This window comes from Gopherus flavomarginatus, chromosome 24 (assembly GCF_025201925.1).
Source record: "Gopherus flavomarginatus isolate rGopFla2 chromosome 24, rGopFla2.mat.asm, whole genome shotgun sequence".
Lineage (NCBI taxonomy): Eukaryota > Metazoa > Chordata > Testudines > Testudinidae > Gopherus > Gopherus flavomarginatus.
The window spans coordinates 11,288,896-11,306,331 of NC_066640.1; the positions used below are offsets into that span (position 1 = coordinate 11,288,896).

The 17,436-nt window shown below is 47.2% G+C and overlaps 2 protein-coding genes across 11 annotated transcripts in view; both read right to left on the minus strand.

Moving 5' to 3' along the window:
* Positions 1–3,937, minus strand: part of PLPPR3 (phospholipid phosphatase related 3) — a 50,247-nt gene extending 46,310 nt beyond the window's left edge. Inside the window, exon 1 of the mRNA XM_050933897.1 lies at positions 3,892–3,937. The gene's annotated coding sequence lies outside the window, so the exon portion shown is untranslated. The remainder of the gene's footprint in view (positions 1–3,891) is intronic.
* The window catches only part of MED16 (mediator complex subunit 16), a 28,210-nt gene that overhangs the window by 7,624 nt on the left and 3,150 nt on the right, over positions 1–17,436 (minus strand). For 6 of the 10 annotated variants that reach the window (XM_050933876.1, XM_050933877.1, XM_050933880.1 and 3 more), the window contains 12 exons: positions 16,780–16,949; positions 15,108–15,539; positions 13,841–13,946; positions 13,315–13,470; positions 11,868–12,079; positions 11,046–11,252; positions 10,206–10,416; positions 9,366–9,499; positions 8,481–8,673; positions 7,986–8,202; positions 6,952–7,035; positions 883–958 (listed from right to left, as the gene is read on the minus strand). In XM_050933876.1, the coding sequence (XP_050789833.1) occupies positions 883–958; positions 6,952–7,035; positions 7,986–8,202; positions 8,481–8,673; positions 9,366–9,499; positions 10,206–10,416; positions 11,046–11,252; positions 11,868–12,079; positions 13,315–13,470; positions 13,841–13,946; positions 15,108–15,539; positions 16,780–16,949 (2,198 nt within the window). Of the gene's footprint in view, positions 1–827; positions 959–2,501; positions 5,042–6,951; positions 7,036–7,985; positions 8,203–8,480; positions 8,674–9,365; positions 9,500–10,205; positions 10,417–11,045; positions 11,253–11,867; positions 12,080–13,314; positions 13,471–13,840; positions 13,947–15,107; positions 15,540–16,779; positions 16,950–17,436 lie in introns of all 10 variants that reach the window. The other 4 variants (XM_050933884.1, XM_050933885.1, XM_050933883.1 and 1 more) reach the window with 4 other exon arrangements.

Consider the following 17,436-nt stretch of genomic DNA (forward strand, 5'->3'; position numbering starts at 1 on the left):
TACACCTGGACATGGAATGAGCCCAGTAACCACCAATTTAAAGGCACAGGGACCCAATTTTTAGAGGTACTGAGTAACTGCCCGAGCTGTGGGTGCTCAGCAGTTCTGAAATTCAGGTCTTCAGCACGTTTTCCTCCTGCATGATCATCACCTTCAGCAACTGTCATGAACAAGGGGGCTGGATCCACACCAGTGTCTATCCACTAAGTTTGGCTGTTGGTTCTCATCAGACTCTGCAGCATGGAGGAGACATGATCTCTCCACCAACAATCGGCAGGTGAATTCACATGGACACCACACGTGCTTTTTTGCATCAGACCGCTGGAGACTCTGCCAGTGGGGAGCTGGGCAACTGACCGTTGCCCCCTGCTCCCCAATCTCATTCTTAAGTCAACAGGAGATAATGGGGCAGTTTTGCTTTGATAGCTCTTAGCGTTTCAGACGGGAGGAAACTGGCTTCTATGGAGACTCAAGACCCGATTCAAGCCAATGAGACTTAAATTCTGCTTCCTGTGGCCCCCCCAGAAGCAGAGAATAGCCCAGTGCTCTTTGACCATACACTCATCACACCCACTGGGGGCTGGACTCTTGCTCCGCTGTGACTGTCTTCAGTAGTTGGGCAGGGCCCCGGTGAAAAGCAGATTCTCACTAGGCTGTTTCCCCTCCCTTTATGTCCCCTTTATGCTGTCAAAGTGGTGTAAAAGCACCTGAGGGTGACTGAGAATCAGGCCCTATATCCGGACAGGCCTGCTGCTTTACAGTTTGTACGAGATCTTACGTACGCTCTAACTTGAAAGTTAACCATTTCATTTAATTCAAACACAAACCCTGATTTCATAGTCCCTCAGTCACGCAGCCCCCCAAGATCCTGCAAAGGGATACACCTAAGTAGAGCCTTCTGGGCATGCAACGGGAGCTCAGCCAACTGCACGAACGGGGCCACAGACATCGTCTGGAGCTGAAAACAGATGTACATTTCCTACTACAATAGCCAAAAAAAACCCTCAGACCTCTCTGTGGTTAAATGCTCTTTTCAGACTTCTACTACCCCATCCCTGAAAACTAAAACTATAAACAAGCCTCCCCCATTGCCCAGGGAACACATGAATGAACTCTTATCTGCCATGCATCTAAATGCTGAAAACCCCAGGGCAACTGTGTGTAGTTGATGCCACAAAATAGCTGTAATTAATGTGCGGTTGTTGCCGAGTGTCCACAAGGCAACGGTAGGGGAACACAATCGAGTACAGTACTCGTGCTTATTGCACTAGCAAGCCCCTGCTCCCCACATTAAGCTAACACTGCACATTACTTCAAGTACAAGGGTGATTGGGGGCAGCTAATGTCGAAAGGCGGGATGGGAGATCAACTATAGTCAGTTATTCAAAGTTTTTTCCTTTTCAATGGCTAATAAATGTTGTTTTCAAGCAGCTTCCAGGTTATTTTCTTCCTAATTTGGCTAGCGATTTAACCCCTCTTTCCTAATGGAGTTAAAATTAACATGGTTTTCCAGTTCATCTCCTTGTTTATGCACCAGGAGAACGGCATGTGCATTAGATACTTGTTTCTGCAGCACTAACGTCAGCTTATTATGCTGTTGTCTAAATTGTTCCCACAGCAATAGAATTTTTAAAATGTCACAGCAGTGTAGTTCCAGGTAGCTGCTGCTGAGAGATTTAATGAAATTAATGTTTGTTTGTTTCATCCACATGGCATCGCTTGTGGTCACCCAGGCTTTAAGCTCTTTTAAGGCAGGGCCTGTCTTTCTACTAAGGCAAAGGTCCCCAAACTGTGGGGTGTACCTCCTAGGGGGGTGTGGATAAACGTCCACGGGGGTGCAGCAGGGCCCAGGCCAGCCCCTACGGGGGGCAGGGAGGGAGTGCCACCCAGCCCCACCCCCAGCTCTGCTCTAGTCCCACCCCAGCCACCTACCCAGCTTCCGTACCTGCCCCAGACTTGGCTGGGGCTCCATTCCTGGCCTGGGTCCAAGGCTAGGGGTGGGACTGAGAACAGAACTGCACCTGGCCACAGGCCCAGTTGCTAGCCTCCACCACAGCCCAGTTGCCACTCTCCTCCCATCCCCCCCTTCTGCCTGTCTGCAGCTCCGCTCTGGGCCTGACCCACTCACAGCTGTGGCCCCAGCCTCATTCCCCTTTATCCCATCTGCATCCCTGCTCCCAGCCCTGGCTCGGGGGGTGGGAGCATGATCCTCAAAAGTTTGGGGACCACTCTGCTAAGGGTTTGCACAGTCCCTATTTCTAGACTACTGGGGCTGTGTGTGGCTACTGTACTACAAACAATTCATAGATTTTAACATTAGAAGAGATCCATGGGGCCAGACCTAATACATCCAAGGGTGCTGAGAGAGTTGGTGGATGTGATTGCAGAGCCATTGGCCATTATCTTTGAAAACATGTGGCGAGCAGGGGAGGTGCCGGGCGATTGCCCATCTTTAAAAAAGGTAAAGAGAACCCAGGGAACTACAGACCAGTCAGCCGCACCTCAGTCCCTAAGGAAAAATCATGGAGCAGGTCCTCAAGGAATCAGTTCTGAAGCACTTGGAGAAGACGAAGATGATCAGGAACAGTCAACATGGATTCACCAAGGGCAAGTCATGCCTGACCAACCTGATTGCCTTCTATGATAACTGACTCTGTAGATATGGGGAAAGCAGTGGACGTGATGTATTTTGACTTTAGAAAAGCTTCTGATAGTCTCCCACAGTATTCTTGCCAGCAAGTTAAAGAAGTATGGATTGGACGAATGGACTATAAGGTGGATAGAAAGCTGGCTAGATTGTCAGGCTCAACGGGTAGTGATCAACAGCTGAATGTCTAGTTGGCAGCCGGTATCAAGTGGAGTGCCCCAGGGGTCAGTCCTGGGGCTGGTTTTGTTCAACATCTTTATTAATGATCTAGATGATGGGATGGATCGCACCCTCAGCAAGTTAGCAGATGACACTAAGCTAGGGGGTGAGGTAGATATGCGGGAGGGTAGGGATAGGGTCCTGAGTGACCTAGACAAATTAGAGGATTGGGCCAAAAGAAATCTGATGAGGTTCAACAAGGACAAGTGCAGAGTCCTGCACTTAGGACGGAAGAATCCCATGCACTGCTACAGGCTGGGGACCGACTGGCTAAGCAGCAGTTCTGGGGAAAAGGACCTGAGGGTTACAGCGGACAAGATGCTGGATATGAGTCAGCAGCGTGCCCTCGTTGCCAAGAAGGCTAACAGCATATTGGGCTGCATTAGTAGGAGCACTGCCAGCAGATCGAGCGAAGTGATTGTTCCCTCTATTCGGCACTGGTGAGGCCACAACTGGAGTATTGCATCCAGTTTTGGGACCCCCACTACAGAAAGGATGTGGACAAATTGGAAAGAGTACAGCAGAGGGCAAAGAAAATGATCAGGGGGCGGTGACACATGGCTTCTGAGGAGAGGCTGACGGAACTGGGCTTATTTGGTTTGCAGAAGAGAAGAGTGAGGGGAGATTTGATAGCAGCCTTCAACTACCTGAAGGGGGGTTCCAAAGAGGATGGAGCTTGCCTGTTCTCAGGGTGTGGCAGATGACAGAACAAGAAGCAATGGTCTCAAGTTGCAGTGGGGGAGGTCTAGGTTAGATATTAGGGAACACTATTTCACTAGGAAGGTCAGTGAAGCACTGGAAGGGGTTCCCCAGGGAGGTGGTGGAATCTCCTTCCTTAGAGGTTTTTAAGGCCCGGCCTGACAAAGCCCTGGCTGGGATGATTTAGTTGGGGGATTGGTCCTGCTTTGAGCAGGGGGTTGGACCAGATGACCTCCTGAGGTCTCTTCCAACCTTAATCTTCTATGATTAGATCTAGTCTGACCTCCTCTATAATATATGTAGGCTAGAGAATTTTGTCCACTAACCTTCTGTATTGAGCCCAGTAACTTGTGTTTGACTAAAGCATGTTCCATAACAGCATCCAGTCTTTGAAGTCATTTACAGATCGAGACTTCACCACTTTCCTTGAGAGTTTGTTTCAGTGCTTAGTCACCCTTACTGTTAAAAATGCATGCCTTGTTTCTTGATTGAATGTATCTGGCTTTTAATTGGCTTCTCCTTGGGCCTCTCTCTGCTGGATTAAAGAGCCCTGCAGTATCTGGTATTTTCTCCCTTTGAAGTTTCTCATACACCGCAATCTAGTCATGTAATAAAAGAAGAAAAAGCTTTCTGGTGATTTAAAGAGATTTTACCAAAACTTTTTGTACAAAATTAAGAGAATCATTATTTACAAGACAGCTACTAGTTCAAGGACAGCCCTACTGCTTATATCGTCCCAGGGCAGTAATGTCCTTCTGTCACTTTCTCGGTTCCTCTGAAACAGGGAGAAATGCTCTCAATCATTAAAATAGTGATACTTTACACTGATAAAAAGCCTTTCACCGGAGGATCAAAGTGATTTATAAAGGGTCCATGTGTGTGTGGGCAGGGGGAAAAAATCAGCATTATCCCTCTGCTTTTATAGATGGGGAATCCGAAGTTAACCGACTTGTTCTATGTTTCACAGGCTGTTGGTGGGAGAAGTCCCACTCAACTGATTTGACCATTAGACCATGCTGCCCCTTTAGAGAATGGTAGAGAAAACCATCTGGAAAGATTCCCCTCTTAATAATCTTCTCTTCCTTTCATCCTAGAGCACAAAGGAAACAAAATCAATACAGGCAAAACCAAGGAGGATGAGAATCTAACTGCTCTACATTGCATCTCGGGCAGCACTGAGTGGTTCCTTTGTGATAGCCGGGTAAGGAAGAGCACTGTGTACTCTCTTAAGGTTTCAGAGGGCTGACTCTGGTCCTCTTCCCAGAGGTTTCTAAAATGGGAAGGCTGCTCTGGGCTTTTCTCCCCCACCTAGTGCAAGTTGTTCCCTTTTCCCCCTGCAAGAGGAGATTTCAGGAGTAGCTGAGTGGCATTCTCCTCCAAAGCCCGCCACAGAGGCAGTTTTTGATCCAACGCTGCTCCCACTGTTTCACGGCTGTGGTTTTGTTGGGCGATTTCAACATGGTTACGCAGCCACATCTGAGAGAGACACGAACAGAGAAAACAGGTCACCTGAAATGCAAGCTGGCACTACCAAGGGACTTTATGGAGCAGGTTGGGATGGAGAAATCATAGGCGGGAATTAGCTTTTTGTCCTTTCCAGGTGATGTTTGGGAGAATCAAAGCAACATGGAACAGGTGTTGGAAATGATCCCCAATGGAGAGGGGAGATCCAAGGACCACAAGGCAGTCTTCAGGATAATGGCTCCCGGCTGCTATTTATATGAAATGTAGCAAACACACTGGCCTTGTAAAAACAATCTGGTCTGGTGACTTTCTATTAAAGCTAACATTTAAGACCAATTTAATCATTCGTTCACTGCTCTATCATTGCATAAGCCAGGCTCATTATTAGAAGAGAAGTGAGAGAAAGGTGTGTGACTCTAAGCCACATATTCGTCATAGCAATATTGTTAAGATCTGATTATGGCATAACTAAGATGTATTCTACACAAGATAAGTCATGTGACATATCATTGGAAAGGTTATGACTGACTGAATATGATTATCTCATCCGTACTACACACATCCAATTTCTTTAGTAGATTAAAGCTAGGTAATCTGCTTTAATCTGTTCACTATCCCTTACAAATCACTTTAAATTATATTTTGTAGTTAAACTTCCTTTCGGTTTCAGAGGGGCAGCCTTGTTAGTCTGTATCAGCAAAAACAATGAGGAGTCCTTGTGGAACCTTAGAGACTAACACATTTATTTTTGTTTTGTCTAAACCAGTGCATGGAAATCACAACTGTGGGGTAGAAAGCTGTGGATATTCCTCTCCACGCTGAGAGAGAGGGTGAATTTCATGAGCTTCTGCTGTACAGATTTCTGTGCAGCGCAGGATGGTATAATTTTGGGTTTACCCTCTAGAGGGGATGTGCACTTGAGTACTGGGCAGTTCCTTAGCTGAGCCTTCCCACAAAGAGTTAATCTCAGCACCCGGGTGAAGCTGTCACTGTGTGTGTCCCGGTAAAGTGCAGTCTGAAGCTTGAGGGAAGGCTTGGCAGGCTGTACAGCAGTACAGTGTTAAGGGAACCCAGGCTGATGGGTCAGGCGGGCTCAGTGGTACCCCAGTTCCAAGTGGCACTCTGGGGGGAACCTGTCACAAGGTGCCGCTTGGAAGGACTTCAAATGCAGACCCATTCTGAAAAGTGATTCTAAATATGACATTATGCGGTTCTGTATTCATTCCCTTTCATCCACTCCAAACCGGTACACTGAATAGTATCTCTAGCTTCCAAGCATGCAAACATAGCCTGGAGATCTTTCCTATTCATGAATAGTCGCTAGTTATAATCTGTAGGCTGAGTTCTGCCCTCAGTTCTGCCAATGCAATTGCTGTCCTTATATCCTGCACCTAAATCGATATTATCTTCAGATATAACTGAGTGCAAAACTTGGCCTTGCAATTGGAATGTAGTTAATAATTCTGCTGAGAATGTACAAAGCGGGACAGACTCCAGCTCATTCTTCCACAGCTGGGCTGGATTTGCAGAGCATACCAAGCAGTAAACACACATAGAACAGTAAAACATTTAGTACCCCTGGGGAGCATTGTATGGAGTAAGAATGGTGCCATTTTACACAGTTTTCAGACTAGATCAGCACTTTAGGGATCTTAGTGAGCCCAGGAGAAAAGGGTCAGAGAAGAGCATAACCATGATGGTCTCGGCTTCCTTCCAATATCCAGGGGCATGAACATAAGATGAGAAAGAGCCATGTACTAAAGGTAACATTTTGTCATGTGCACAGTATTTAACGTGGAAAAAACTACCAAGGAATTGCTAACAATACAGATCTATTAGTGTATAGGCTAACACTATTCAGGGCGGTCAAACCCTGAATAAATACAGCTGTGAATTAACGGAGTGACACATGCAGAGCTTACCGGGTACATGACTTGCACTCCTCTGTTGGATACGCCCCTAAGTGAAGCCGTCTCAAGTGGTCAATTTTTGGCTGCCCAGGTGCCCTGCATAGGAAGAAAAATGTGAGAAAACCACACTGCTGAAAAATTGTAGAAGCTGTTTCCATGATCACAGGGTCGTTACACAGAAGGCCTGAGACCCAGACAACCAAGGTTCACATGGAACTATGGACAACTGATTCCCTTTGGCAGGCGTGTCGTGTATCTCCTAATGGGGCAGTGAGATAACTCTTCTCCAAGTGTAAGGGGCTGCACTCAAGGGATTAAAGTTCCACTTCTAACCATAATGATTAACTATTCCACAGTCTCACAAACCGCTGCCTTCCTCCTGTGAGTGAATTTCTATTATATAAATAGGAAGCATTTAACCCTCGTATCCTGGCCAAACCCCATCTTAAGAAATTACATTCTGCTTACCTAAATTCCCCCATAGTTTCAACCAAATGCTGCATCTTTTTCTCCAAGTTCCCCGCTAAAACCTAACATACAAAGTTTGACAGAGAATGGCTACTATGCTCCACCCGAGGAGTGGCTGCATTTCAGTGAGGGCTGACTTGATCCCTGACCATGCAGTCTGCAAAGCAGTGAGATTTAACAAGAGGAAAGAGATAATGTAAGGTAGTGTTGCATTTTTAATTCCCATCACATTTTATTCTTTGAATTCCCATTTCAGATTCCTTAGAGTCTATGTGTCAATAAAACACTATATCCATTTTAGAGACTGAAAAATCAAGGTGCAGAGAGAGCAAGCAACTCATCTGTGGTCACAGAGTGAATTTTTGTCAGAGTCAGGGGTACTAACTTAGTTCCCTACACTAACCAATGTATCACACTCCCCTCCTTAAGAAAGGAACAGCAATTTTGACTTCTGGTCTATTTTACTGTAATCCCTAGATTACAAGCCTTCCCAGAACTGAGAACAGGATCCAGGATTCCTGATTCCCAGTCCTCTCTCTGCTCTAACCACACTACCTGCTTGTTTCAGATTTCCATACCTGACAAAGACATCAAACTGCGATGAAACAGTGTGACCAACGAGTCCAGGGGCCTTCCCGAACTGCAGCCTGATGAGCTGCTTGTTCTGCAGCTTGCTGATAATGCCATTATTGATGGGTAACCAGTCTACACTGGGAATAAGCAACTGGCTGGGGAGAAGACAGCACTCGTCAATCAGGGTATCGTCTGGCTCGCTCGGGTGAGGTTCATCACGACCTGCATGGGAGACGAAGCACAGAGAGAACTTTCTCTAGCATGCTACTGGCTTAAAGGACAATAAATGTGGTTGCCTGCTAGTTTCCCCCTCCCCAACCCAGTAGGGCAGCTCAGGAAACCGACAAACAATCCTTTTGCCTCTCTTTCTCCTTTTGATTGCTACAGACCTACCCAGAGCCTCATTATCCCTAAGTGTTTTTCCTGTGTACAATATGCAACATCCACTGCGCACAATATAGGATGAATCTCTCTAATTCTGGGAAGTTCTGAACCCTTACAGCACAGCCAGAGTTTAGTCAACAGCCTGAAGAGTAGGGACATGCTGTCCTGGGTATCTGAAGTTGCCGTGTAAACAGGGAGGCAGCTTGGCTTCAACAGGCCCCAGATCCGGATCACCACCATGAGCTCTCTTAGCATCCCCAGTGATGCCCCATCTCGCAGGAAGCTGTGCCCTGGCCGCACAGGGGATCCCTGCAGGGAAAAGGAGGAAGGGCAGGGAAGAGAAACTCTTATGATCTGAGCTCACAGACATCACCACCCGAACCATTTCCCACACAGGTGATCTAGATAAGGTACTTATATGGCCCCCATTACTGTCATCACCTGCTAAATTTTGCAGCATGGCAAAAGGGTAGTATAGCGCCACATGTGTTTGTGCTCACTGTAGGTGCCCACAGAGTAGAAGATCAGAAGTTCTGGAGTCCAACTCTGATTTCACTTACACAGGTGGTTTCTCCATTCAGAGTTACTCTGGATTCATGCTGGCATGAGCACGATACCAGGGCTTGTGGTTTCTATTCCTAGCTCTGCCACTAATTCGCTGAGTGATCATGAGTAAATCACTTTCCCTCTGTAAGAAGAAAATAATGCTACTGACAGTCTTAATTAATGCTTGGAAAGCACTCAGAGACTTAGATGAAAGGCCCTAGGAGAAGGGCTAAGAAGGGTTACTGTGTCCTCTGCGTAGATCTGCACACTGCAAGATGAAAAGTCACGCTGAAAAAGACGTACTTGGCATTAACACAGGCTTCAGAGCAATCCATTTCTAGGACAACACACGCTGGACACACCGATTAACCCAACAGCACATGGCCACTGAATGAAAAGCGGCTTTCATTACCCGCCACACACAATGCTGCCAAAAGTGGAGGACAAGTTCTCACCTGGTTAGGGAGGCTAGCAAGTAGATAGAGCACAAAGTCTCCCACCCACTGGATGAGCTGCTGCAGGGACTGCAGGGTAGTCATCTCCAGGACAAACTCCTCTGTCTTCAGGTTAATCATCACTTTGTCAATGTCTGAAATGGAAGCAAGAGAGCTCCTAGCACCGGGAGAAAAGAGGCTCTGGGAGTTTCCACCATTGTGAACAGACTGCTCTGCTCGCTTTTAAACCCAGCTACTGACTACAAAGGCATGCAACTTTACATCTACCCCAACAGTGTAGCCCGCAAAAGGCAGTGTGGCCCAATGGGTAAGGCACTGGGCTAGGCTGCAGGAGACCTGGGTTCTGGTCCCAGCTTTGCCAACTGCCCTGCTGTATGTCCCTTCCCTGACGATGCCTCTGTTTCTCTTCCCAGCCTTGATCTGTCTTGTCTAATAGACTGTAAGCTCTTCAGAGGCAAGTTTCTGCCTAACTGTGAACCTGCAAGCCTGGCACTGGTTGGAGCCTCTATGTGCTATCACAGTATAGATACACACTCCTGGGGATCCTTCATGCCCAGCGCCTGTAATAGCCTACATAGAGTTGTCCACATTCTCCTGTTTCATTGGTGGGCAGCTGGTCTCTGACACCATCATCTTTTGGGGTTCCACCAACATGCCTCAGGTTCACAAGTGAGTGAACCTTCGCTGGGACTGGTCGTCACTAAGGTGTGGAACTCACTCCCCCAATGGAGTGTCCACCCTAATCTAAGTCCCCCCAATGAAAGACTGATTCAGAAAGGGAGAGAGCTGATCATCAGTCATGCAAATAGCCGCGCTGTAGCAAGGGATGCGAACCGCTACCTATGTCCGTAATCTTGGAGCAGATCTCGGTGAGCCGGTCACCAGGGCTCTTGTCTGGAGTGTTCAGGAAGTGCGGGCGGAGCAGCGATTTCAAGGTGCAGCTGATGGCGATCAGAAATAGCTTGGCATGATAGTCACACACACGTGCCACCGTGTTGGAGGAAAGCTTGCAGAGAGAGGCCTTCATGGCAACGATGCGGGTGGAGAGAACCTGTTTGACAGGGACACACAAGGATGGGCACAGAAACAAGATCAGATTTAGAATGAATCTACTTAAAACAAAAACCTGCTACTCCCCAACGCCCATTTCCTCTCTCTAGACATCACCCTGAGGAATGAATGCTGGTCTCCATCTGTACTACCACTGGCCACAGTACCATTCACATCAGCAACAGGCTTTACCAGCCTACCAGGAGTTTCCTGAGAGCTGCTACGGGCAGGAGCTGCTGAAATCTAATACTCTTAAGGCAGAGCAGCCAAGACAGGGGTACCAACCGTATGCTTAAAATGCTAAGTACGAATAAACCAGCAATGCTCCATCATTGGGGCAAACCTATTAGACACTAGACAGTACGCTGAATTCATGCATAAGAATACTCTGCACAGCCCTTCATATGCTGAAGTCATATGCCTGTCCCAATCACTCCAAGCCCCCAACAGTACATAAGTACCAGATTCGGAGAGGCAGTGTAGCCTAGTAGTTAAAGTAACCTGTGGAAATTACTGGAAACCAGTGAACCCTGGAAATTAACATCCCCCCCATCTACTCCTGATCCTGGACTCCCCTTCTACCAGTCCACACTCTGCACTGGGCCTCGCGTGCCTCTGCTGTTCCCTCACCTGCTGCAGGGCTGCATTCTGGCGCATATACTCCTCATGCAGCTTCTCCACCAGGTTCTGCACCATGTTGGGCTGAACATGGAGCAGGATATCCCACCAGTCGTACCCTGTTACCATGCAGTATTCCAGGAGGAAGAGCAGGTGGCGGAGAGACATGTTCATGTCCAGCACATGACCCATGGAGGGAGAGATCCGGAGCATGCTCAGCTGAAGAAAGGAAAGGGAACACACATCAAGAGGATCCATCCATTCTAAGGGACTAACAGAATCCGAGTGGCAGGAGATCAGAAAAAGTTATCATTGATCTACAAAGCCTCCAACAGTGAACAATGTCAGCAACGTTCCAGCAAGTTTTGTCTACACTACACCCTGCAAATGTACCTCCGCTACGATCTGTGGAGACAATCTCCCAGGGTACGGGCACTTCAGTCTCCATAGCAGTCTCAGACTTTGCTTCTCTGTTAAAACTCTCAACAAGAGGCCAGTTCTGGAGAGAGGTGTGAAAACTGGACTGAGACCTAAAACTCATTCCACACAAGTTAACGGACTGTATATCTGACAACAGCAATTTTTAGTTACTACTGAGCTGGAGATACAGTTCTGTTAAACAAAGGGAAAATGCAGGCTCTATCTTGGAAGAGACTCCCTACTGGCAAGATCAAATGGACTTGTAATAATGTCCCCTGGGAACTCCTGGAAGACCCATTGCTTGAGTCATGTAAGAGCAAGCAGAGCAGAGGCCTGGCGAATGGAAGGGAGTTTGTCCTGGCCTAGAAGAGCTAATAGGTCTTTTCCCACATCTAATATAACAAGGCAAAGTACCTTGCCATGGTTATCAATCCCGACCAGGGCCAGCGAAGTCCAGGAGAGCTGCATGGCTTTGAAGTGAACCAAAGGACCAGCTGCCCGCTGCCTTTTGATTGCCTGCTCATCCACTGGGCGCTGAGAGGAAGAACCATAGAACACTGCCATGGTCTGCAAGGACAGGCGATGAACTATGTGGACGCTACCGTCGTGGAAGGCCAAAGCAAGACCTGAGGGCAAGAAATATCTGGGGTTTAGCAAGTGACTCCAATTAGCGCAACCCATCCCACCCCCATAAGACACAGATAGTCGTCACAAAGCCAGACAGCATCTCTGCAGACAGCCCAATGGACTCCAGCCTACCAGAAGCCTTTCTTCCCCACTCTGCCCCACATTTTTACAGTAATAAGAATACTTGGCTCTTTGTGTAGGATCTGCTACTGGAGGATCCCGAAGCACCTTGCAAACATGAAGACTCCATCTCACTGGGAGGTGGGTACACAGTACAGCCATGCTGGTGTGTGTTAAACACTGATGCACTCAGTCCCATACAGGGGGAAAAGCAAAGGTGGACCCTGCCTCCCAAGCCCTACAGTCTAAGAGTACATCTGCACTGGAACAGAGGTGTCATTTCCAACTCGGATGGACGTACACATGCTAGCTCTGATCTACCTAGCATGCTAAAAATAGCAGTGAAGCCGCAGCAGCAGGGCAGGCTAGCCACCTGAGTACGTACCTAGTGTCTCAGATAGGATCGTGCTTGGGGCCTTCCCACTTGCACTGCTGTTTTTAGCAAGCTACCCGACAGTGATCGGTACTGGATAAACTGAGGCAGGAAGGGGGTTAAAGGCCTGATCTACAGAGCACCTGCTGCTCCCACTGACTCCACAGGGGAGTTATGGGTGCTCAGCACATTGGAAAAGCAAACGTTATTCTAATCAGGTCCTTGTCCTGACCTATCACTGTGGTACCTGAACACCCTAAGTGATTTGCACAAGTTCACCCAGCAAGACAGTAGCAGAACCAAGAATAGAACCCAGAAATCCTGACTCTCATCCTCCACTCTAACCGCTATATAGTATCCCTCCTCAACGTCAGCCTCATTAATAGCACTGCCTGGACAGCTGAGAACAGGAGCCCAGACCTTTCTAGGTTTCTTCAGTCCTCACTAGTAGACATGCAGAAAGTCCTTTCATGTTGGGATACAGTGACAGAAGCCTCAGGCATCCCAACACAGCTACAACAGCTCCTCCTGAGGAAGCTCTTCCCCATCGCTAGGGGGATGTACTCGACCAGACTCAGTCCACTTTTAAAGGACTTCTTCATTCCTGCAGAGCATCTTCTATCAAGAAACACACAAACACACTCCAAAGTAGCTGGGGCTCTCTCTGTTCATAGGTGAGATGAACAGAGGCAGCAAAAACTTCTATCCGCAGCCAGATGATCAGAAAAGAAGCCTCCTCACCCAGTCCAGGGAAGAATTTGGTGTCATTGGCCACTTTCAGATCAGTATTGGTTAGGGAGATTGGCAGTTTCGGCAAAGCCACAGCTGAAACACGGTCCAAATCATTAGTGGCGGAGAGAATCCGCCATTTCAGTATCATCGGCTGCTTGTCTCCAACTTGAAAGAAAAAACGAACAAAACAAATGACAGAATTTCACTTTAAAAAGTCAGAGAAAGTGCCACAGATGTCCCAGTTTTGAATTCTTTCCCCCCCGCCCCGCCCCGCCCCAAATGCTTGGAATTAAACATTGATAATAAGTTTATTCACTCAGACTAATGCATTTTTATAGACTCATTAGTTTTACAAAAAAGTTGTGTTTTTTTTCCCCTAAATCCATCACAATGGAGGGCTTCTAGTAGTAATAAATCGAATGCATAGAAGAAAAAAGGATGAAATTTTGCGTACTGAGTCAAGAGTTTACACTAAGTTTTGATTTTCCTTGGGCTCGGCTCCTGTTTCTGAGGGGCATCAGCTGCTGAAACTCACCCACAGGAGAGATCTGTTGGAAGATGTTATTGACTGGCAAGCCCTCTTTCCGGAGAGACCAGCACTCCACTATGCTGCTGTTCTGGTTGGAGGCACACAGCAGCACCTTCAAAGCAGAAAGGAATTGTCAAACCAGGCACAGCTACAAAACTGTGTCTTTCGTGTCCTTCCTCTAGACCAAAAGGGGGAAGGGGGAGATTTGCTACTGTAACTGTCTGCATGAAATTCAGAATAGGAAAATGCAGAGTACAGGGTGAAAAAGTGAAAAACGGAGGTTTTGCAACACACACAGTTCCAAGATCTTCCTTGAATGTTTAACCTTCTGCACCCTTATGAGACAGACATCACAGGCAGAACTTTGATATGCATATCTAGCAACTATCACACCCTTTACCCCTTCAAATTATGAACACTCTGCCCTGTTTCTTCTCCCACAAGTCTGTAAAATGCAGCTCTTCTCAATGCCAGGAGAAAACAAAATCATAAAATCAGACAACAGGAATTGAACTTATTATTACAGGTAACAGCCCTATAAACTGTATTCATCTCCTTAGTCACAGAACATTCACTCAGATCTCTGAGATAATGTGCTCCATCTCACCTGGAGAAAACAGCTAGAAGTGGAGAGTTTGGTCTTTATCATCAGTAAATTCTTGGCCCCCTGCTGAGACTGCCAAACTGCTACCAGTTAAGACGACAGCTGTGAAAGACACCCATCCACTGCCAAGCAGACTTATGCCATCAAATCACTTCAGACAGACCAAGAGTGTCCAAGAGCTTTAAGCGCAATTGGCCTGGGCTGGCTTTGAAGCAGTGAAACTCAACCAATCGAAAGATTCATATCCCAGAATCCCATGAACAGTCTAGTGCCCCTCAAGATCAGCTATTTGTTTGGCCATTCTCCCAATAGAGACAATAACCACCAGGATCAGTAAGAGTATGGTTTTTCAAATTGCCTTTCCATGACTCAGAGAGCCCAGCTAAAACACCAGAGTGTAACACGTCACACAAACCTCTCACACAATTAGGCCCAACCACCAGAGTCTAGCTCCGAGGCAGTGAACTGGGAATGCAGTGGAGCATTGCAAGAAAAGATCCATGTGCATTGGTAGAGCTGGTGGGGAGCCCTAGATTGGCACAGCAGATGGGCTACTGGTTAGTGCAACAGCAAAACTGTAGGGAGGAGTTTATAGATCCAGTGGGTCCTTCCCTTTCCTAAGCATTTAACTCTTGGAATGCCAGTATAACACAGGAGGAGGGAGCTCACCTGCTCAGACATGTCCCTGGCGAGGAATTTCAGGTGAGTGATGGCTGGATACTTGTCCTTGCGGGCTGGGTCTGTGGTGCACCGCATGAAAAGGGAGGGCAGAATCTCTGTGTCAATTTTGCATTTCTCGTTCACTACGCTGACGCAGACTTTGTAAAACTGGATGGGAGAGGTGCTGCTGCCATCCGAGGTGGCTACCACAATGTTTCCCCCACCCGTGAAGGCAATGTCCGCCAGGGCGACACGGCAGCGCAGACGGCACAGGCTCTCCGTGGACGTCAGCACTTGCCCATTGGGCTTGAGGAGAGAGACTGTCACCAGGCCACTGATGGTCACAGCGATCCAGCCTTCCATGGGCTTCCCACCAAACAGAGTCAGGGAGGGAGAGAACTTGACCCGGGAAAACTTCTCGCCGAAGTTTGATGCTCCGGACTGTGAATGGAGATTAACACACACACAGAGGTTTCATCCTATGGTTGAACGACTCTGCCATTACCTGAGTCTCCTTCTAATATCACCGTGACATGGTCTAGAGCAGTGATACTCAGACTTCAGTGGTACAGGAGACAAATCAGCGACCAACATTACCCAAAAGAGCCACAGTAGTGTTAATTCATTGTTTCATTTACTATATCTATCTATAATTATTCTCACAGCAAAACGGCTGAGCAGGCAGTATTATTTTATCTACTAAAATTATTCAACAACACAGTAAAAGCACCCTGATTGGTTAGTAATTAAATCACAGTGTTTTAATATAATGTGCTGCAGAGAGCTGCAGGAGACACATTAAAGAACCATGTGTAGCTCATGAGCCTAGGTCTGAGTATCACTGGCCTAGAGAGTTAAGCAGGGGATTAGGAATCAGGACACTGAATTCTTATTCCTGACCTTGCCATTTTCTCACTCTGTGACCCTGGATAAGTACTTTCGCCTCTCTGCGACTGAGTTGTCGTCATTTGTCACATAGCAGGGGGAAAATATCAACAGCTTTTTAAAGCTGAGCTCCTCTGGTGAAAGGTGTAATGGAAATGCAGAGGGTCCATATTAGGTACATGTGCTGTGAGCCAATAAAGGTCTATTTGCCTCCTTTTTTGTCCCTCGGAAGAGTGAAGCTAAGCTTCTTCTGCCTTAGCAACAGCACAGTGCTGGATAGAATGCATCAGACTAGAGTAGAAAATGAGTTAAGTTCAGGCTGTTGGCTTGAGCAGAGAATGGGAACCACATTCCTCTCATTCCTGCTCCTATACCAACTTGCTATGCAACCTTGGGCAAGGCATTTCGCTGTAAAATGGGATAAATATTTATCTCATTGGCGTATCAGGAGGGTTGTGTATTATGAGACGTCCTGTGGAATGGAAAGTTTGCCAAAGGCCCCAGATTGTCTCTGGAATCAGGGAGATATTCCAGATCAGGCAGGCTATATGGTATACGTATGGTCCTCATTGCTAAGCACATCTTACAATTCTGAAGGCATTTATCCTCACAACACCCTGTGAGATAGGCCAGTGCTAGTCTCCCCATTGTACAGCAGGCAGAGAGGCTAAGTGACTTGCCCAAGGTCATACAGGAAGTCTATGGCAGAGCAGGAATTTGAACCCACATCTCCCTGGTCTTAGACTAGTGCCCTAACCACTGGACAATCCTTCCCTGTGCAAGAGCTAGAACAAACCTTTTCCACGTGCAGGGCTAGCTTCACACCATTATGCAACCAGGAAAGAGCCACGATTGGATCTCCCTCCACCATGCTACCCACGGTGTTCTCCCAGCTGTTGGCCAGGTGATCTGTCATGCCCCAGCACTTGATGTGTCCATCTGCATCTGCTGACAGAAGCCTGGAACCTAATGCAATGCCATCAAAAGGACACAAAGGTCAGAGCACACCTCTCACAGAGATTACCAAGAACCCAGCCACAGACATCTTCAAAGCAATGCAGTGGGAGGGGGAAGCACACAATGCAAGACAAAAGGATTAGGGAACATTATGCTCGCACCAATATAAGCAGAAAATTCATAATTCAAGCAGCAATTTAACCTTGAGCACCAGTTCCCACTGTGTACTGGTGATACTGTGAAATCTTATCCGGGTTGGGTTAATTCCTTAAGGATTCAGCAGATCCAGGGCTCTCACCTGTTGCTGGATTTTAAAAGTACCTCCTTCAGCACCTTGCAGCTACTACAGGTTGGCTTTCAAGACGTGACTCCTGGCACCCAACAGGACATTTGGTACAACTCCAGGAGACCAATCTATCGTTAATAACTAACCCAAGAAGGATGAGAAGAACAGTCCTCTAAGAAATCCACTATGGACCTCACAATGCAGGTCGGA